Source organism: Loxodonta africana, chromosome 22, assembly GCF_030014295.1.
Source record: "Loxodonta africana isolate mLoxAfr1 chromosome 22, mLoxAfr1.hap2, whole genome shotgun sequence".
In the NCBI taxonomy this organism is placed as follows: Eukaryota; Metazoa; Chordata; class Mammalia; order Proboscidea; family Elephantidae; genus Loxodonta; species Loxodonta africana.
In genome coordinates, this window is record NC_087363.1 from 65516323 (window position 1) to 65539669 (window position 23347).

A 23347-nucleotide genomic window follows, 5' to 3' on the forward strand; every position below is an offset into this window, starting at 1 on the left:
AATCATTAGAATATTCTTTGAGTAATCCTCAATTAATACACAAATGTAACATGATCCTCGTAGAAGTATTCTTCCCAGGAAAGATCAGCGTTGCTCTTCTACAGCGATTTCTAGGCTATATCATCACCTAAATGAAGGCTTCTATTGGTCCTCTTCAATCTTTTGAAGACTGAATAAAGACCGAAGTTGTCAGGGTTTCATTTTACTTGGATCCACAATCAACACCCATGGAAGCAGCAGTCAAGAAATCAAATGACGCACTGCATTGGGCAAATTTGCTGCAAAAGATCTCTTTAAAGTGTTAAAAAGCAAAGATGTCACCTTGAAGACTAAGGTACACCTGACCCAAGCCATTGTGTTTTCAATCGTCTCATATGCATTCGAAAGCTGGACAATGAATACAGAAGACTGAAGAATTATTGACGCCTATGAATTATGGTGTTGGCAAAGAATACTGAACATACCACAGACTGCCACAAGAATGAAAAAATCTGTCTTGGAAGAAGTACAGCCAGAATGCTCCTTAGAAGCAAGAATGGTAAGACTACGTCTCACATACTTTGTACGTTTTATCAGGGGGCATCAGTCCCTGGAGAAGGATATCACGCTTGGTCAGCGAAAAAAGAGGAAGACCCTGAACGAGATGGACTGACACAGTGGCTACAACAACGGGCTTAAGCATAACGACGTGAGCATGGCACTGCACTAGGCGGTGTTTCATTCTATTGTAGACAGAGTCACTATGAGTCGGAACCAGTTCAACGGCACCTAACAACAACAATTGCTCCCCTTCCTCCAAAAAGCCTAAAGTTCATATCGCCAAAGACACAGGTAAGCTTCAGAGTGAAGAGTCTAGAATTGCTCTGCTCTAACAAATAGGCCAAGGTGCCTGATGACTAACGGTATCACGTCCACGCCGGGCAGAAGTGTGTACGATGAACGAGGACCCCGCTACACAAGCCCAGAGAGTTTAACGTCCCTCAAAGCTTCCAGAACTGAAACTTCGGGGCTCTGGAATGTCTTCTCCAGTGTTGATGCCACTCATACAGCCATTTTCTTGCCACATTGGGGCTTACACTTTCTTCCCACATTCACCTCAAAACATAAATTTCAGGAAACTCGTTCCAAACCAGTAAGACAGGTTACATTACTCTAGGTCTACCCCAACCTCCTCAGGTTTCAGGAAAAAAATCTCCATTTAACATGCCAGACCAGATTATACCACACTCAGCCTCCTGCTAGTCTGGCCCTTGGCTAGTTTGAAGATGCAAGGGCAGGAAGACTTCAGGTGAGGAGTTGGAAAAACAATTCCCAGCTTCTCTGCATCCCCCATGCCCTGACGCCCCACTGAACAGCAGTGCGTTCAGTCTAACGGAATGGCTTCCAGTAACAGCTACGATTGGGTATCATGTCGTCACGGATTGAACTGTGTCCTCCCAAAACGTGTGATAACCTGGCTAGGCCATGATTCCAGTATTGTGTGGCTGTCCTCCATTTTGTGATCCAAGTAATTTTCCTTTGTGTTGTAAATCCTAATCTTTGCCTGTGGTTAATGAGACAAGATTAGATTATGTTCAAGATCATTAGGGTGGAATGTAACACCCTTACTCAGGTCACATCCCTGGGGTGTGACCTGCATCACCTTTTATCTTACAAGAGATAAAAGGAAAGAGAAGTGAGCAGAGAAGGGGGGACCTCATACCACCAAGAAACAAGTGCTAGGAGAATAACGCGTCCTTTGGACCCGGGGTCCCTGCACTGAGAAGCTCCTTGACTGGGGAAGATTGATGACAAGGACCTTTCCCCAGAGCTGACTGACAGAGAAAGACTTCCCCTGGAGCTGGCACCCTGAATTTGGACTTCTAGCCTCCTAGGCTGTGAGAAAATAAATTTCTCTTTGTGAAAGCCATCCACTTGTGGTATTTCTGTTACAGCAGCACTAGGTAACTAAGACAATGGTAGTAGGGAAACAAAACTGTCAAAAAAGGTTTTCTTTATTACCTTCGAGTACTCTTAATTTCTTGCATCTATGCTTCCAACCAATTCTTCTGATAATCCATTCCACACATAATTTTTATAATAACCTATGACCCTATTTTGTGTCACTTCTAAACCAGCTGCTGTCAAGTCAATGCCTACTCATGGTGACTCCATGGGTTACAGGACAGAACTGTGCTCCACAGGGTTTTCAATGGCTGATTATTTGGAAGCTTTCTTCCAATTCATCTGCGGGTGGATTCGAACCTCCAAGCTTTTGGTCTGCAGCCAAGAATCTGCAGCAATTATCTGGCATCTAGCAAATCAAAGAGACACTTCTTGATCACTATCAATTTTGTCCATCACCTAATCCAATCATATACACTAAAGGCTGGATCTTCTACTCCAATCAGACTGATCTTTTTATGGCTCAAGCTCTACAAGATAAAACCAGCTCATTTTTGCCCTGTACCTTTGCTCGTGCTGTTTCCCTAGCAAAGACTTTTGCACTTCATGGAGGAAAGTATGCGTCACAAAGGGAGGAAGGCACTCTAACATGATTTTCTAACAGAAATCCAGAAGTTTACAAAATAGGAAACCACCATTCTGTAATAAACACTCACAAAGTTGTAAATATATTTAAAGCAATTCTAAAAAAGTAGAAAAACAAGTATTTAAAAAACTGCCACAAAAACATCTTAGAAAAGACAAAGTGGACAACATTTTAATATTCAACTAAACACGAGGGTTTCTGGCGTAGCTGCTGGATTTAACAGTCAATGCTCAGCTGATGTCAGGACTATCAGATTCAGTGTACAAGGTTTTGAGATGCTACAGATCACTTACCTGCCCAGCTGTGTCTACAAGTTGAAGATGATATTCTTGTCCATTTACTGTGATCAACTTTGTAAAAGCTACGGAGAAAAAGAAAATTAAGTATTAGTTAAAAACAAAAACATCTAGATTCCTTAAAGCTTGAACAAAGATAACAAATTAGGCTGAAGTCCTAATAATCTCATAAAAAGATCCCACAGAACAAAAAAGAACCACCTTTGAGTTGTTCAGATTCTCCCCTACTTCCGTTATATAATGAAGAAACACTCTGGTGAACTAATTAAAAACAAGCTTGGGTAAATCTTGAAACTTTTTAAAAGAAACTGAAATGAGGGATCAATTCATATCCTAAACAAGTACCTGGATGCACTATCTGTGGACAGTCCTTCTTGTGGAAAAAGTGAAACACATCACAAGGTTTGAGATCTAGAATGAATCAAAGCACAAACCCTCGCGTTTCATTTATAGAAGGTCTGGCGTCAGAGCACAAAGAACTAACATTAACTAAAGTGCTAAGAACTTTCAGTAAGTTAAAAAATTAACAAATTTATTGAAAGATAAAATGGCAATGGAACAGATGGTCTGTGTTAAAGCAATCATGCCCACTCAGCTTATAGGTTCTACCAACTTGCCACAATTTCTTTTCTCTATCAAAACCCAAACTCATCGCCGTTGAGTCGATTCCAACTCACCGCTGCCCACAACCCTGGACTTGGAGCCAGGGACAAGCAGAATGACTTGGAAGTCATTTCTTACCTCTAGCCTGACGAGCAGGTGTCTGACAGACAGCCATGGGCCTAGCCCATTGGCATCAAGTCGATTGCCAACTCATAGCGACCCTATAGGATAGAGCAGAAGCGCTCCACAGGGTTTCCCAGGAGAGGCTAGTGGATTTGAACTCTTGTCGATCTTTTGGTTAGCAGCTGTAGCTCTTAACCACTGCGCCAGCAGGGCTTTCTCTGTTGGGGCGGGTGAGGGAGCAGGCTCAAATAACTTCCGGAAAAGTCCATTTAGAATTCTAAGGAGACAGACTTCAAACAAACAGGCTTAAGAGTAGAGACTATTAACAGCAACGGAATACCAAAAAGTGACCATCTGAGGTCTGACAGCTAAAGGGAACACGCGGCTTCTGTACCATCATCACTCACGAAGAATCTTCAAACCTCCTGGCTGCCCGTTCCCCTTGACGACAGCCCAGCAGGAGAATCTACCCTTGTACAGTGTGAGAGAACTCTCTTTTGCCCACTTTATCCCACAGTCAAAAAGCAAAGCACAAACAGAGACATGGAAATTATGCTAAGAGAAAGAGGACAAATAGATCTCATTTGAATTACACGAGTTCTACAGGGACAGAAAGAATGAGAGAAAAGCAATAATCAAACAGAATCAAATTAACATCATACTTTTCTGATCCAAGTAGGGGTGCTCTAAGTCAACTGAGTGAAGGTTACAGACCAGTCTACTTAAATAAAAGGAGTTGTTGTTAGGTGCTGATTCAGTGACCCTCCGCACAAAACAACCCACACCACATCATCCTGAACCATGCTCGTAATCATTGCTATGTTTGAGCCCAATGTTGCAGCCACAGTGTCAACCCATTTTGTCGAGGGGGTCTTCCTCTTTTTCTCTGACCCTCTACCTTATCAAAAGCATGATGTCCTTCTCCAGGGACTGGTTGCTCCTAATAACACGTCCAAAGTACAAGAGATGAAGTCTCACCATCCTTGCTTCCAAGGAGCACTCTGGCTATACTTCTAAGACAGACTTGTTTGTTCTTCTGGCAGTATTTGTCATGGATTGAACTGTGTTCCCCCCAAAAATATGGGTCAACTTCGTTAGACCATAATTCCCAGTATTGTGTGGTTGTCCTCCATTTTCTGACTATAATTTTATACTAAGAGGATTAGGGTGAGATTGTAACACCACCCTTACTCAGGTTACCTCCCTGGTCCAGTGTAAAGGGAGTTTCCCTGGGGTGTGGCCTGTGCCACCTTTTATCTCTCAAGAGAAGCAGGCAGAGTTGGGAACCTCTTACCACCAAGAAAGCAGCACTGGGAGCAGAGCGCGTCCTTTGGACCCGGGGTCCCTGAGCCTGAGGAACTCTTCGACCATGGCAAGATTGAGGATAAGGACCTCCTCCAGAGCCAACACAGAGAGAAAGCTTTCCTCTGGAGCTGACGCCTTGAATTTGGACTTTCAGCCTACTGTGAGGAAATAAATTTCTCTTTTGTTAAAGCCATCCACTTGTGGTATTTCTGTTACAGCAGCACTAGATAACTAAGACAGTATTCTTCACCAAAATCATAATTCGAAGGCGTCAACTCTTCTTCCATCTTCCTTATTCACTGTCCAGCTTTCATGTGCACATGAGATGACCGAAAATACCATGGCTTGGGCCAGGCGTACCTTAGTCCTCAGGTGACACGTTTGCTTTTCAGCACTTTGAGGTCTTTTGCAGATTTCCCCAATACCATACATTGTCTGATTTCCTGATTGCTGCTTCTGAGGGTGTTGATTGTGGATCCAAGTAAAATGAAATCCTTGACAGCTTCAATGTTTTCTTTGTTTATCATGATGTTGCTTATTAGTTCAACTTGTTGAGTGGTAATCCACACCGAAGGCTGCAGTCTTTGATTTTCATTATTAAGTGCTTCAAGTCCTCTCCTCTTTCAGTAAGCAAGGTTGTATTATCTGCATAACGCAGGTTGTTAATGAGTCTTCCTCCAGTCCTAATGCTGAGTTCTTCTTCATACAGTCCAGCTTCTTGGATTATTTGCTCAGCATGCAGACTAAGTATGGTGAAAGGATACAACCCTGATGAACACCTTTCCTGATTTAAACCACACATTATCCCCTTGTTCTGTTCCAATGACTGCTTCTTGGTCTATGTACAGGTTTTACATGAGCACAATTAAGTGTTCTGGAATTCCCATTCTTCGCAATATTTTCCATAATTTGCTACGTTTCACATAGTCCAATGCCTTTGCACAGTCAAAAAAACACAGGCAAACATCTTTATGGTATTCTCTGCTTTCAGCCAAGATACATCTGACACCAGAAATGGTACCTCTCATTCCACATCCTCTTCTGAATCCAGCTTGAATTTCTAGCAGTTCCCTGTCTATGAACTGTTGCAATCTTTTTTTAATTATCTTCAGCAAAATTTTACTTGCATGCAATATTAATGATATTGTTCCATAATTTCGACATTCTCCTGGATTACCTTTCTTTGGGATGGGCACAAATACAGATCTCTTCCAGTCAGCTGGCTAGGTAGGTAGTTGTATTCCAAACTTCTTAGCATAGATGAGTGAACACTTCCAGCACTGTATCCGTTTGTTTTAATATCTCAACTGGTATTCCGTCGATTCCTGAAGGCTTGTTTCTCACCGTCTTCAGTGCAGCTTGGACTTGTTCCTTCAATAATTCTTGATGATATGCTACCTCCCGAAATGTTTCAACGGCGACCAATTCCTCTTGGTACAGTGACTCTGTATTCCTGTCATCTTCTTTTCATGCTTCCTGTGTTGTTCAATATTTTGCCCACAGAATCCTTCAAAATTGCAACTCGAGGCTTGAATTTTTTCCTCAGTTCTTTTAGCTTGAGAAATGCCAAGCACGTTCTTCCTTTTGGTGTTCTAACTCCACGTCTTTGCACACTTCATTATAATACTTTGTCTTCTCGCGCTGCCCTTTGAAATCTTCTGTGCAGCTCTTTTACTTCATCATTTCTTCCATTCACTTTAGCCACTCTCTGTTCAAGTGCAAGTTTCAGAATCTCTTCTGACATCCATTCTGGTCTTTTCTCTCTTTCCTATCTTTTTAATGACCTTTTGCTTTCTCTATGTATGCTGTCCTCCTCACAGTTTGGTCTTCAGTCATTAGTGTCCACTGTGTTACATCTGTTCTCGAGAAGGTCTCCAAATTCAGGTGGGATATATCCAAGGTCATATTTTGGTTCTCATGGATTTGTTTTAGTTTTCTTCACCATGAACTTGAACTTGCAAATGAGCAATTGATGGTCTGTTCCACAGTCAGCCCCTAGCCTTGTTCTGACTGATGATATTGAGCTTTCCCACAATGCAGTCAATTTGGTTCCTGTGTTCTCCATCCGGTGAGGTCCACATGTATAGTCACTATTTACGCTATTGAAAAAAGGTATTTGCAGTGAATACGTTATTGGTCTTACAAAATTCTATCAGGCAATCTCCTGTGTTGTTTCTATCACCAAGGCCATATTTTCCTACTGATCATGGTTGCACAGTGGTTAAGAGCTACGGCTGCTAACCAATAGGTTGGCAGTTTGAATGCACCAGGCACTTCTTGGACACCCTAGGAGGCAGCTCAACTTTTGCATTCCAATCACCAGTAATTATCAATGCATCTTGACTGCAGGGTGGATCAATTTCAGACCACAGAAGCTGGTAAAAACCCTCAATATCTTCCTCTTTGGCATTTGTGGTGAGTGAGTAAATTTGACCAACAGTCGTATTAACTGGTCTTCCTTGTAGGGGTGTGGATATTACCCTATCAATGACAATGTTGCACCTCAGGATAGATCTTTAAGTGTTCTTTTTGACAATGACTGTGACGCCATTCCCCTTTGGTTTGTTATTGCCAGTATAGTAAACCATATGATTGTCTGATTCAAAATGGCCAACACCAGTCCATTTCAGCTCACTAATGCCTAAGAGATCAACTTTTACACGTTCCATTTCATTTTTGACGACTTCCAATTTTCGTAGATTCATACTTCGTATATTCCATGTTCCAATTATTAAAGGATGTTTGCAGCTGTTTCTTATTTTCAGTTGTGCCATATCAGCAAATGAAGGTCCTGGAAGCTTTATTCCACTTATGTCATTAAGGCCAACTCTACTTTGAGAAGGCGGCTCTTCATATTTTGAGTGCCTTCCAACCTGAGGGGCTCATCTTCCAGCACTACATCAGATAATGTTCTGTGGCTGTTTATAAGGTTTTCACGGGCTCACTTTTTCAGATGTAGACCACCAGGTTCTTCTTCCCAGTCTGTTTAGTCTGGAAGCTCTGCTGAAACCTGTCCACCATGGGAGACCCTGCTGGTATTTGAAACACCAGCAGCATAGATTCCAGCGTCACAGCAACACGCAAGCCCTCACAGTACGACAAACTGACAGCTGTGTTGTGGCGCAAAAGGTATGCGATCCTAGAATTGTGTATACTACCCAAGTTTTTTTTTTTTTTTTTTTTTTAACATTTTTGTTCCCTTTCTAGAAATTATTACTTTAAGGAAATAGTTAAACCAGTTGAAAAGAGAATGAGAGTCCAAGGAAGGTGCTGGGGGTATAGATTTGTGAGTCGCTAGCAAACTAATGATATTTCAAGTCAGAGGAGTGGAAGGGATGATAATGACAGAGGAGCAAATGTAGAGAAAAGTCCTGAGACTTGCAGTCTTGGGGCATCCTATATTGACAGGTCAGAAAAAAGAAGAGGATCCAGTAAAGCAGATGTGAAGTACTAGGCAGTGAGGTAAAAAAAGGTAGGAGATATAACTGTACATAACATCTAAAGGAAATAAAATATTAAGAGACCTTTTAGCATATCTTTGTTCATAAAAATAAGATGCGAATCTTTCTACATAAAGCAGTTTAACGAAACAGCAGAATTTCCATCTGTCATAGGAAAGCTGCCCCTTCTTGTTACTACAGAAAAAATGAAATGCAGTAAGAGATAGCTATATAAAATCCTCAATTCTATAGACCAGGAACAAATTCTGCTATGTCCTCTACTTTCCACCTTGTGTATAAATGGAAAACTGAGTTTATCCTGATATCAGTATTATTTTCCTTGAAATCCTCTCACTCTTTTTTTCAATGCCTGGAGAAATTAATCCACTTCCAATCTAAAACTCTGAAACTCCCCTAAGTAGACTTGAGCTACTTAATAGTAAAATCTACTAAGCAAGTTAATAGAGGTTTCTAAACTTTGTTATTCACAGACTAAGGTTTGTGTTACTAAAGTTTGTTAAGGACTCTAAATCCAGTATCTACCCACATGCAATGTTTGATAATGGTGTAAAGCTCCTAATTAGAATTCCACAATTTTCTGAGAGTAGCTTTATCAATTAATCAACTGTATTACATTAAGATGGCATGAGTTTTAAACTGCTGCTATTCTTGCTTTTAAATTATAAACCATTAGTTTAATTTCGTCGTATCACTTTAGTTTATACTGAGTAGTTAAATTAACACCACAGTAGACGATAAACCACATTTGCATATGGGGTATTTTTTGATATGAAGAGGTTCCCCAAATTAGAAAATACGTACTTGTATTGATGTTATTCTCCTATACCCCTAAGGTTAAAGATGATACAGTCCCAGAATTTTTTTTTACAATGATGCTTCATGGAAATTATTGCCAGTGAATGTTTGCTAGAAACAATCTGTTCTACATTATAAAGGTAAATGGAAAAAAATTACAGGACTGTATGTCTTTTAAAACCATAAAGCCATCTGTTCATTTGCATTTTTAGCAACTAGTTTATGATAACCTTTACTCATTTCTGCTCTTGCCTAAAAATTTTAATAGACATAATTCGAATTCATTTTGGAGATAACAAAAATCTTTATGAAAATGTTATTTTAAAATTAAGTTAGATTACTTTCATAATCAATGCATTTTATAACTTCCTGGTTTCACAGGGATATATGGGACAATATCAACATACCAGCAGCCTTCAAGGTATTCAGTCAAAGGAAAAATGATAACACAGAAAAAAACTACAAATGAGCTGTCTTAACCATTAACTACTTATATCCAGGATATTTTCCTTACCTATTAATTAAAAACACAGCCACAAAATATTTGCCTTGATATAAGTAACTGACATGAGTCGTACTTGTTTTTTTCAGCTAAAGTTTAAAAAAAAAAAAAAAAAAATTTTTTTTTTTGGCTCTATTTATTCTTTTGTGAACAAACAGCACTCTGTAATATTGCCCTGAGGGTAGAACTGGGAGGATATTCACTTCTCATTGGAGGCTGCTGATGTTGTTAGATGCCACTGAGTCGCTTCCGACTCATAGCGACCCTACGTACGACACAACGGAACACTGTTTGGTCCTGCACCATCCTCACAATCGTTGCTACGTTTGAGCCCATTGCTGCAGTCACTGTGCCAATTCATCTCATTGAGGTCTTCCTCTTTTTCACTGACCCTCTACTTTACCAAGCATGGTGTCCTTCTCTAGGGACTGATCCCTCCTGATAACATGTCACCGTCCTTGCTTCTAAGGTGCATTCTGGCTGTACTTCTTCCAAGACAAATTTTTTTCGTTCTTCTGGCAGCCCACGGTATGCTCAGCATTTGTCAACACCATAATTCAAAGGTTATTAATTCTTCTTTGGTCTTCCTGATTCATCGGCCAGCTTCTCCATGCACATGGGGTGACTGAAAATACCATGGCTTGAGTCAGGCTCACTTTAGTCCTCAAAGTGACATGTTCGTTTTTTAACACTTTAAATTGGTCTTCTGCAGTGGATTTGCCCAAAGCAATATATGTCGTTTGATTTCCTGACTGCTGCTTCCATGGGTGCTGATTGTGGATCCAAATAAAATGAAATCCTTGACAACTGCGATCTTTTCTCTGTTTATCATCATGGTGCTTATTTGTCCAGTTGTGAGGATTTCGTTTCCCTTATGCTGAGGTGTAATCCATACTGAAGGCCGCAGTTTTTGATCTCACTGCTCTTTGCTTTCAGTAAGCAAGGTTGTGGAGGCTCTATGGAAAGGAATGAAGCACACTGAGCTTGTCTCAGGAGAATCACAATCAGAGGAGTTCCAGTGCCCTCGAGCTGCTCATGATGAGCCCACTCTGATTGGGCTGAGGCAGCTGGACAGGCCCTGTCAGCAGATGAGGCTAAAGCATATAATGCCTTGCTTTAAAAACAAAACAAAACTTCCGACTGCCCCTCCTGTGAGGTAAGGGACCTAGCTTTACCCTAAGTAAGGTGGCCTTTGTCCTTGACTCCAGAGAAAAATTCCTTGGAGTAATCTGGGTATCTTGGTCTGGGACTTCCAGGCCACACCTGAGAAACTATACTGGCAAGAAGGGGCTGCCAGACCAGAAAAGACTCACCTGGAAGGCCAATATCAACTAGTGTCAGGAGGCATGGTTTAGCCTATCACGCAGGACTGGGCAACAAACAGCCCTGACACTCAGGTAGCTTCCTGGCTGATGAGAACATCTGCTCTTGGGAGGGCAGAGCATTCCCTGGGACATGGAAGCTCTGTGTTGGGAACTCTCCCAAACCTCGCCCATGGCATCTCTTCGATTGTATCCTTTTTAGTTATAATAAATCTGTACTTTAAAGTCTGGTATATTGAGTTCTACGAGCTGCTCCAACAAATCATCAAGCCCAAAGAGGCAAAGGGAGGCAGTAGGTCAGAAACTAAGGGTGTCTCGTGGACTCCCGAGCTTGTGGCTGACATCCTGAAGAGGCAGTGGAAAACCAGGCCCTACTTGTGTCCAGCAGGTCAGAAGGTTGGGGTGTCATGTGGACTCCCCAAACTAGTGGCTGGCATCTGCCTATCTGGCAGTCTGAAGGACAGTGTCATTTTAACTTGTGAGCTCTGACCTAGATCCAGGAGGCTAGGGTCAGAGAGTGCCGCAGGGGGTGGTTGGTCACATGGATGGAGAGGTGGGAATGTGATGACTGGACCAATTTCCACTTCTTGAGAATGGATTCATGCTGATCTATACCACGTACTTACTCCCTGAACCCCACACCCCCCAGTAACCACTATCTTTTTTTAAGGTAAAAGCTTACAGCTCAAGTTAATTTCTCACACAAAAATTTACACACATATTATTTTGTGACATTAGTTGCAATCTCCACAATGTGACAGCACACCCCCGCCTTTCCACCCTGGGTTCCCTGTGTCCATTCGATCAGTTCCTGTCCCTTCCTGCCTTCTCATCCTGTTTTTTTTTTTTTTTTTTAATTATTGTACTTTACATGAAGGTTTCCTGAGCAAACTAGCTTCTCGTTAAATAACACACGTTATTGTTTTCTGACACTGGCTGCCAACCCCACAACGTGTCAACACAATCCCCTTCTTGACCTTAGGTTCCCCACTGCCAGCTTTCCTGTCCCCTCCTGTCTTCTCGTCCTTGCCCCTGGGCTGGTGTGCCCATTTAGTCTCGCTCTGTTTTATGGGCCTGTCTAATCTTTGCCTGAAGGGGGAACCGCGGAGTGACTACATTATGAGCTAAACGGGTGCCTGGGGACCATACTCTTGGGGTAATCTTCTGTCTTGACAGATTTGTCTATTCTATATATTTCATCTAAGTTGGACCATACAATATTTGCCCTTTTGCGACTGACTTTTTTCACTTAGCACAGTGTTTTCATGGTTTGTCCATTTTGTAGCATGTATCAGAACTTTATTTTTCCTTATGGTTAAGTAATATTCCATTGTATGGATATATCACATTTTGTTTATCCATTTATCTGCTGATAGACACTTGCGTTGTTTCTACCTTTTGGATGTAGGAATTCTGCAGTGACCACTGGTGTGCACATATCTGAGTTGCTGCTGTCAAGTCTTTTTGGTATACACCTAGGAGTGGAATTGCTGGGGATCATACCCTAGCTATGTTTAGCTTTTTGAGGAACCGCCAAACTGCATAGCTGTACCATCTTACATTCCCACCAGTAATGTAAGAGTGTTGATGTTTCTCCTCATCAACATTTATTTTCTTTGGTAAGAGCCATCCTAGCAAGTGCAAAGTGGTATTTCATTCTGGTTTTGATTTGTACTTCCCTCATGACTAGTGGTGCAAGTCTCTGGGTGATGCTAACGGTTAACACCTCAACTATTAAATGAAAGGCTAGATGTTCAAGTCTACTCAGAGGTGCCTTGGAAGAAAGGCCTGGCAACCCTTTCTGGTAAACCCTACAGAGCACAGTCCTCTGACGTGTACGGGGTCATCCTGAGTTGGAGGACACGTGACAGCAACTGGTTTGAATGACTAGTGACACTGAGCGTTTTTTCCCATGTGCTTACTGGGCATTTATGTATCTTCTCTGGAGAAATGTCTATTCACTTCCTTTGTCCATTTTTTAATTGGGCTGTTTGTCTTTTTGTTGCTGAGTTTTTGGAGTTCTTTATTTAACCCTTGTCTGATAGTTTCCAAAAACTGTTACCACATAGTTTCTCATTCTGTAGGCTGTCTTCATTTTCTTGATAATGTCTCGTGATGCAGTTTTTTAATTTTGATGAAATCTAGTTTTTTTTTCTCTTGTTGCTCACGCTTTTGGCGTCATATCTAAGAATCCATTGCCTAAGAAAAGGTCCTGAAGCTTCACTCGTATGTTTTCTTCTAATAATTTAATGGTTTTAGTGCTTATATTTAGTTCATTGATCCATCTGGAATTAATTTTTGTATGTGGTGTGAGGTGTGAGTCCAACTTCATTCTTTCACATGTGGAGATCCAGCTGTCTCAGCACCATTTGTTGAAGATGGATGGACTTATTTCTGGTTTCTCAATTCCATTCCATTGGTCTGTATGTCTATCCTTACACCAGCACTACAGTTTTGATTAGTAGCCTTGTAACACATGTTAAAATCAGGAAGTGAGTCATTCTACTTTGTTCTTTTTTTTTTCTCTCAAGATTGTTTTGGCTATTTGAGACCCTCTGCAATTCCATATGAATTTGAGGATCACCTTTCCCATTTTTTACAAAAAGGCTGTTGGAGTTTTAATAGGAATTGCACTGTATCTATACACTGCTTTGAGTAGAACTGACATAATACTACTAAGTCTTCCAATTGATGAACATAAGACGTCTTTCCCATTTACTTACATCTTTAATTTCTTTCAATAGTGTTTTATAGTTTTCAAGGTAAAGTTCTGATAAAAAAAAAAAAGTTCTGATACACGCTACAAAATGGACGAACCATGAAAACATTGTGCTAAGTGAAAAAAGTCAGTCACAAAAGGGCAAATACTGTATGGCCCAACTTAGATGAAATATATAGAATAGATAGATCCATCAAGACAGAAGATTACCCCAAGAGTATGGCCCCCAGACACCTCTTTGTTTAAATTTACTCTCAGGTATTCAACTTTTTTAGATATTATTGTAAATGAAATGCTTTTCTTAATTTCCTTTTCAGATTATTCATTGCTGATGTACAGAAACAGAACTGATTTCTGTGTGCTGACTTTGTGGCCTGCAACTTTGCTGAATTTATTTACTAGCTATAGTAGCTGCCTGTAGATTCTTTGGGATTTTCCAAATATAGCATATCATCATCTGTGAATATAGTTTTACTTCTTTTCCAATTCAGATGCCTTTTATTTCTTTTTCTTGCCTACACTGCCCCGGCTAGGGCTTCCAGTACTATGTTGAATAGAAGTGTTTAAAGTGGGCATCCTTGTCTTGTTCCTGATCTTAAAGGGAAAGCTTTCAGTCTTTCTCCATTGAGTACGAGGTTTTGCTGTGGGTTTTTCATGTTGTTGTTGTTAGGTGCCACTGAGTCAGTTTTGACTCATAGGGACCCTACGTACTAAAGAATGAAACACTGCCAAGTCCTGCGCCATCCTCAATATCGTTATGCTTAAGCCCATTGTTGCAGCCACTGTGTCAATCCATCTTATTTAGGATCGTCCTCTTTTTTGCTGACCCTGTACTTTGCCAAGCATGATGTCCTTCTCCAGGGACTCATCCCTCCTGACAACATGTCCAAAGTATGTGAGACTTAGAAGCTATCCTTGCTTCTAAGGAGCACTGTGGTTGTACTTCTTCCAAGACAAGGTTTTTCATAGACATCCTTAATCATATTGAGGAACTTCCCTTCTATTCCTCCTAGTGTGGGGTTTAGTCAAAGGCCTTTTCTGCATCAGCTGAGATGATCACATGGGTTTTTTCCTTTGTTCTATTAATGTAATCTATTACTTTGACTCATTTTTTTATGTCGACGCGCTTTTGTACTCTTGGGATAAATCCCACTTGATCATGATGCTAATGAACTTGGATAGCTAGCATTTTGTTGAGAATTTTTATATCTACATTCATAAGGAATATCAGTCTGTAGTTTTCTCTTCTTGTGGTACCGTTATCAGATTTTGGTATTAGGGTAATGCTGGGCTCATAGAATGAGAAAGGAAGTGTTCCTTTTTTTTTTTTGAGGATTATGGGAAGAATTGGTACTAATTATTTAAATGTTTGGCAGAATTCATCAGTGAAGACATCAGGTCCTGGACTTTTCTCTGTTGGGAGGTTTTTAATTACTGTTTCAATCTCCTAACTTGTTATAAGTCTGAATTTTTTTTTCTTGAGCCAATTTAAGTAGTGCGAAAGGGTAGTGGCAGCATCAGAACTTGTCTAGCTTCAAGGGGGACAATGAGAATCAGCATCAGCCGAAAGCTAATTCCTATGAGGTGCAGGTCAGACATATCACCATTCTCCAACTTTTTTAACCAATTCTGACACCGTCTGTCCGTCCCTCCCATGGCACTCTCTACTTCTCTTCCGGGTGCGATAATCTGTTGCAATGGCCACAGAGAGCTCACAGATCAAACGTACAGTTAAGTGGTTTATTAAGGAAGCAACAAGGTACAACTCAGGATCAGGATCAAGAAGCATGCAGGCAAGTCTGGAAGGGTCCCCCGAAGAAGAGAGCATATCCCTTCCTTCTTCAGTGCAGGATAGCTTTCTCAGCTCCTTTCAGCTGTGCAAGCAAGTTAGCTCTTCTCTTTGTGTGCACGCCCCCGCTCAGCCATGCAGACCTCCTCTTGGCCCCTGGAGACAGGCCTCTGCATTCGGTATCCAAGCTGTCACCACCAACTGCTGCAGGGCCCCTTCTGGGCCTGTCGCTGCTGGCTCTGCAGCAGGTACCCTTTCAGGCCTCTTGCTGTCTTCAATGTTACAGCCGTTGACCTGTGTTACACTTTTAGATGGTTCCTCCCCTCTTATCTCTGCTTCTCTCTTTTTGCCTTTTCTCCTTTCTGCTTCTTTCTTTTTTCTGTCTACTAACCTCTGTGGGGTTGGCTAAATACATATAAGCAAACTCCTTGTTAATTTCAAGGCATGGCCCTCCCATGAGGGCCATGAACTGACCGATCCCTCCTCAGCAGGCCACAGACACTTCATTTGCATAGAAGGCTACAGTTACTTCATTTGTATAAACCCGTTACCGTGGAGTCAATTCCGACTCGTAGTGACCCTACAGGACAGAGCAGAACTGCCTTATCAGGTGGGTGTCCAAGGCTGTAATCTTCACAGGAGCAGACTGCCACATCTATCTTCTGCAGAGCGGCTCGTACATCCAGACCACTGACCTTTCAGTTAGCAGCTGACCATTTAACCGCTGCACCACCACCGCTCCTTCATTTGCACAGTGTATTGACCAACCCCTGCAACACGCACACCAATCACAGGGCAGGCTACAGCCCAGCGCCAAACAGAAAGTATCAAACCATCAGGCTGTTTACAACTTACCCAGGAAATGTCAAATCAACCTGGCCAGGAAGTAACAGACCCGCTGCGGTTAAAAATCAGGGCAAAGGTAATTCTCAGGGCTTAGGGAAAAATCTCCCACGCCGTTTTTTCAAAGAACTAAGGCAAAAAGGCAACATGAAGGAACTCATTTCACCACAGTTAGTTTTTATGTTTCTAGGAATTTATCTATCTCGTCTACGTTATCTAGTTGGTTGGCGTAGTCTGTTCATAGTACTCTCATACTGCTCCTTCCTTAATTTCTTTAAGGCCATGAGCAGTATTTTTTTCTTTTTTAAATAAGAGTGGAGACAGAATGGTACTTTTGAATACTAAGTACTTGTATTAGATTATAAAAAATTAAAACATGATTAAAGATGATACTGACAATCTTAAAGAAGCAGGGTTACATCATTCTGAGAGAATATCAAGCCACATAAATTGGACTTTCTTCTGATTCATTAACTCATAGCGACCCCTCTGATCCATTATTCACCTACAAAGAAAATTTATATGCAACATTCTGACTTTCCTTCCAGCTCAATTTCAAATTGCACAAGGACATGCAATTACAAAAACCATTTTTATGAGAAAAGGTTACCATAAAAACTATCCTCTATTGTTCTAGGGGAAACCCTGGTGGCACAGTGGTTAAGTGCTACGGCTGCTAACCAAAACGTCGGGAGTTCAAGTCCACCAGGGGCTGCTTGGAAACTCTACGGGGCAGTTCTACTCTGTCCTATAGGGTCGCTATGAATCGGAATCAACTCGACGGCAGTAGGTGTTTTGGTTTATTGTTCTAGGATTAAAATTCCCATATGAGCCTTATCTCTTTAAAAACAAAATCCTAACTCCTACGTATAGCAAATATTAAGACCAAGATCATGGTCAGATAATTCAGCTTGTTCACACAGCTTTCAAATTAAACTGCTCTTCACGCTGGCATACTATTCTATAAATGACTAGCTAAACAAATCAACACAGGATGTAGTCAAGAACTCCTCCTTAATATTGGAGATGTTACTTTCAAACAGGGGCATCTTCCCAGAGTTAGATTAGCAGGCAAAGGTTTCTTTCCTAGCCACCAGCATATAGGAATATAAAGGACAGCTGAATATTTTAAATCAAGGGTTGGCAAACTTTCCTGTAAATGGCTTGTTGTTAGGTGCCATCATGTTGATTTCATCTCATAGCAATCCCATGTGACACAGTAGAACTGCCCCATAGAGTTTTCTAGGCTATAATCTTTGTAGAAGCAGGTCAGGTCTTTCTCCCACAGAGCTGCTGGGTGAGTCTGAACTACCAATCTTTCTGTTAGTAGCAGAGCACTTAACTGTTGCGCCACCAGGACTCCTCTATAAAGGGCTAGGGAATAAATATTTCAAGTTTTGTGGGCTACATGGTCTTTGTTGCTGCTATTCAACTTTGCCATTGCAGCTCGAAAGCAACCACAGTCAATATGTAAACAAATAAGCATGGCTGTGTTCTAACGAAAGTGTGTATTTATGGATGCAGAAATCCGAATTTCATATCACAAAGATTATTCTTTCTTTTGAAGTTTTTCAAATATTAAAAAATTTAAAAACCATTCTCAGCTCATAAACGGTAGAAAAATGACTATTTCCTCCAATCAAAGCCTCCATAAACACACAATGGCTATTTATATGCAAAAGGAAAAGCTTCTGTTTATAAACAACTTGACAACAGTACTTACTGTTTTCTATGGTTGGATCGTAGGAATCAACAAATTGGCCTTCAACAAATTGAATTGTCAATGAGGATTTCCCTACAAAAGAGAACAACAGCTCAGTATGTACTGGTATGTTTAGGTAAAAAATCATAATTCTACTGTTCTACAGTAAGCCACTCAATCGGATGAAAAAACTGAAGGTTTTAAGATCAGAAAAATGTTCCTTAATTAATATGTGAGCAATGTCAATAAAGAAAGTAAATTGCACTAATTTGCTTTACATGGAAGGAATATAAGCAGCTAGGCTGCTATGCGGTACACACTTCTGTGACATTAACAAATATCAATGACCAACAAGCACATCGGATATTCTGTCAGAGGTAAACAAACTTTTAAATAAGACCTAAACTAAGATAATTTCCTCTGGTGCTCTTGAAATCTGCCTAATTTTAACATGGAAATTAGTCACAATGATTACTTTCACTTTTTCATATACGGTTATTGTAAGTATTAATAGGTACAACTTTTAAAGAAGATAACCTGAAAATATATAACAAAAGCTTAAAAAAAAACTCCTTTAAGGTAGAAATCTCATCTCAATCGTTCAGGATTAAATGTCTAGTTGTGCCTGGTATATCCAGTTGCCACTGAGCTGACTTTGACTCATGGTGACCCCACATGTGTCAAAGTAGAACGTGCTCCATAGGGTTTTCAATGGTGGATTTTTTGGAGGTAGATCACCAGGCTGTTCTTCTGAGGCACCTTTGGGTGAGCTCAAACCTACAACCTTTCAGTTAGCAGAAAACCAACAAAACCCATTGCTATCGAGTCGATTCCGACTCACAGCAACCCTATAGGGCAGAGCAGAACTGCCCCATAGGGTTTCCGGGGAACTGCTGGTAGATCTGAACTGCTGGCCTTATGGTTAGCAGCCGTGGCTCTTAACAATTACGCCACCAAGGGACCCCGCGTGGTATACAGAAGGCATACATGTTTTGAAATTCACAAAATCATCAGTAGTAACTGAGGCTGTACATAAACAAATCAATTAAGTTCTCAACCCTATTATTGTTACCTAAAATTTCTACTAGACTTTAGAACAGGACTGATACCCTGTAAAGGAACAGTACAAGAGCACAGTCCAGATTATTTTATCACCAAAATAGCAAGTAGTTCCTCCCTAATTTTATCTCCAAACCCTTCCTTCTCTCTTACATCCTCCCAGCATTATTAAACACACTCTATGCTGACTGTATGTCGCTTCACTTCTATCTCAAAAGCATCTACAATGAGGGTAAAGGCGAGAAGTGTGGTCTTAGAGCCCCAAGCCCACTTTACGTTGTGCTTTCCCCTCCTCCACACCATGGGCAGGCACAGTTCACAATGTTTTCACACCCGAAGACGTTCCACATATATGAAGAAACAAATAAAAACCTAACCTAAAAATAGAAGACTCTGGGGGACAAGGAGGAAGCCCAGAAGTTGGCGAGCCTATTGGTAATACTCCTCATCAACCTACTTCCGAAAAACCAGCCGCTGAAGGCACAGCCACGGAGCGCAATTCTGCTGACACGTAACGGGACCGCCATGAGTCAGGTTGGCTTGACGACTTATTTTTTAATAAGTTAACAAAAGTGAAAAATTAAAAAGAAGATTCTTATTTACATTGAATGCTATTGCCTGAAGCAAAAACAAGTTTAGAGAGACAGAAGCTTCTTCAGGGCTTTTGAGGGGTACTTCTAGGCACCTGGGTGGAATTTTGACACAATTTTTTGTAGGGTATTTTTTCCTTGAGAGTGGTAAGGTGCCCATGGCATGCTTATCATACCGGATAGTTTTTTTTTTTTTTTTTGGCGGAGGGGGGGGATAGTGGTCTTACAAATGAAAAAGAAGGAAGAAAGAAGGAGATATATCTTTTTCCCCTAAAGATGAATGCATAAGAGTCAGAAAGAAAAAAGGGAAGAAGAGGATTAAAAACACAAATATTCTTGAAGTAGAACTAGATTAGAAATAGTGAAAGAGGTTAATATGACATATGTGAGAAGCTCCCCCAAAGAGGAGAAAAACTAGTAGGAAACATCGGATTAGGCCATTTCTGTATTGGCATCCAGGTGAATCTAGAAGAACAGTACTTGTAGGGGTGGGGAAGGGGAAGAGCAGCCTGGAAAGTTACTATATAAAACTCAGGAAGTTACAATCAAACAGAAAAGAAAGTTATACATATTAAACAAGATAGTACGAGACAAAGTATAAAAATGGAGTGATAGATAATAAGTGGATTGTAATTTTAAAATACAATTTTTGTTACATATCCATAGGGTTGTTTCCATTTGTATTGTACAGGATGTTTGACACGCTACAGTTAACATTAACTTGAAAATATAAGTTAATCATTCTCGTAAAAAGAGACAATGTAGTCTAACCAAATCACAATGCAGGCTGACAGCACATTGTTCTCTTCGTGAGTAAACTGGAATACCAGAATAAAGAACCATAATCCTTAGAGGAAGCTAGCTTTCTCCATCAGACTGGTCCCTGGGGAAAAGGTAACAGTCATTAGCAAAAGTGGCACTGAAAAAAAGCTGGGTCTCCCTTGAGTCTCTCGTCCCTTGCCACTCCCCTAAAGGGGATCATTAAATACTGAAATTAAGCGGAAGACTACATTTGCTGACTTGACAGCTGTCTTCTGCTGTTTCCATTAAAAGGTAAAATTATTAGACAACTAGTGTTTATGTCTTTAGAAGTCAGCATGAAATGATAATCTCAGTCAATAAATCCCACTGCTCATTTAGAAGTATTCTAAGCTCTGGTTGGAAACCCTGGTGGTGTAGTGGTTAAGTGCTATGGCTGCTAACCAAAAGGTCAGCAGTTCAAATCTGCCAGGCGCTCCTTGGAAACTCTATGGGGCAGTTCTACTCTGTCCTATAGGGTCGCTATGAGTCAGAATCGACTTGACGGCACTGGGTTTGGTTTGATTTTAACCTCTGGTTATAGAAACGTCTGACTTTAAGAGATGTCCTTTAAAGAAGCAGTTCAGCTCTTTCGGTCAAGTTTTGCTTACAGTTGCTTGCAGCTACAAAAAAGTACTGTTTGACTACAGCCAATTATGTCCTTTACCCACTCACTTTTTATATTTTTCCCTCCTAATAACTTCATACTTTACTATGGTTTTTATCCTTATCAAATTTCAGGTTCTGAAACAGTGCACGGTTATTTCCTGAAAATATTTCAGCCACGACCATGCTCTCAGAAGGCTTATAAATCTGTACAACCTCAGGAGAATTTCAAACTCTAGACCAACTCTGAACAAACATGATAAGGAGTGATCTGAAAGAAACTAAAAAGCAGCACACACACAGACCTGTGTTTAGCAACGTACAAAGAGATGTCAACAGCCTGTTTTATGACGTAACACATTATTTTAAAACGTTTGAAAATATCCCAATACCCTACAACTAACTTCCAAATACTCTTCATCTAAACAAAAAACCACCTTACTTTTTATAAAAGTATAAAAATTATTACCAAAAGGTTCTAAACTTTAAAAGGTACCATTCTTTTTCAACAATAAAATGGCACTATCGGCGCCCCGCCCCCATACTTCTACTACAGAAAACACACTCTCAAGGCTGCTGACCGTGGTACGAACTAGTGCCTGAATCTCACACTTTGTGATTATTACAAAGCAGACAGTTTACACAACATATTTCCAAAGTTTACAGATTCTGAAGTTGCTTTCATGCATTTTCTCCTACAAAAACCCTACTAAACGTATATGTCCCTCCCCCCAAACAGCATTCTCTAGAACAGTTTACATGTTACTTGATCACTGGGACATGACGGGGAGGAGTACGTTTTCAGTTTACCAACTAGCCTATCAAGTGATTCAGCAGAAAGGGGGGTCCATGAGAACCCTTATAACATACTTTGGACACATCAGCAGGAAAGCGCAATCACTAGGAAAGAACATCACGTTTGGGAAGGCTGAGAGTCAGCGAAGATGCGGGAAACCCTCAGTGAGATGGACTGACACAAGAACTACAACGAGCTCAAACATATCAAATATCACGACGACCGTGCAGGACAAGGCAACGTTTTGTTCTGTCACACACGGGGCATCATGAGTCAGAGCAACTCAGGAGCACCTAACAGCAAATCCAGGACACAACCCATTCTGAGCACTGCTTTGAATTTCACTTCAAATTCTTCACATCACTTTGGTGACTCTGACATCCACGTGTTTAAGTTGTTTAACAGCTTAACCTCAAAGCTCTTGTCACCAATAATCTTCATCTCCACACCACTGCAGTGACCACACAGCGAATGGATAATTACCACCCATAGCTGCTCCATCTCCAAGATCTTTATCCCCAACATTTTCTAGTTGCCCTCTAGTTGATTCTGGCTTATGGGAACCCCATGTGTTATGAGCAGAACTGTGCTCCACGGGGTTTTCAAGACTGTGACCTTTCAGAAGCCGACTGCCAGGCCTTTCTTCCCAGGCACCTCTGGGAGGGCTCAAACTGCCAACCCTTCAGTAGCCAAGTGCTTAACCGCTTGTGCCACCCAGGGACTCATCCTCAATACAGACGACCACGCGCTCTCTCACTTCTGGACTCCCACGACCTAATTCAGACTATCTCCAGAGCAATGTTTTTCAAAATAGGGGTTGTGACCCAGTAAGTCATGGCCAGTTTTTTAATACAAATACCAGAGTGGACTGCAAATAACAATAATAAACTCTTTTTTGTGAAACTTTTTTAGTCACACATTTATGACTGGGTCACAATGTAAAATGTATTTTTTATTATGGACCAAAGTAAAATAAAATTAGAAATATACTACTTTAGACTATTACCTTGAATCTCTCACCAATCCATCAGGTTTCACTTTCTTCTCTATTCAGCTTAAATCCCAAGAGAAAGGACTTTCCACTACTCTTTTGTTAGTACCCCAATTTCTTTTCTCTTGGGTCCTCTGATAAACCCTATAATCTTATCATTTGCCTTTTGTGAACCTGTTGGGTTCAGCTGCAGAAAAATTTCACAACCACATGGGCTAGAGACCATGACCAAGCTGTGGTCTTTCCTGGGCTCCTTTACCTCCTATAGCAGTAGTTCTCAAAGTACATCATCAGCATCACAAAGTACCTTGCAACAAATGCAAATTCTTGAGCCCCAGCCCAAATCTACCGAACAGGGAAACTCAGGGGTGGGACCCTGCAACCCATGCTTTAACAAGCCCTCCAGGTGAGGGCACACTCAAGGCAAAGTAAGCACACTCAAGCTTAAGAACCATTGCCCTAAGGCAATATTTTCAAACTTGAACAACTGTCCTTAAATCATCTATCTCATCCATTC

General features: G+C 40.9%; 1 protein-coding gene across 3 annotated transcripts in view; it reads right to left on the bottom strand.

Annotated features, from left to right (window-relative positions):
- The window catches only part of RHEB (Ras homolog, mTORC1 binding), a 71515-nt gene that overhangs the window by 15996 nt on the left and 32172 nt on the right, over positions 1-23347 (bottom strand). For 2 of the 3 annotated variants that reach the window (XM_010590084.2, XM_064275059.1), the window contains exons 2-3: positions 18012-18083; positions 2824-2891 (exon numbers count right to left, since the gene is read on the bottom strand). In XM_010590084.2, coding sequence (XP_010588386.1) covers positions 2824-2891; positions 18012-18083 — 140 coding nt within the window. Of the gene's footprint in view, positions 1-2823; positions 2892-3567; positions 9689-18011; positions 18084-23347 lie in introns of those variants that run through there. The other variant, XM_023548051.2, reaches the window with a different exon arrangement.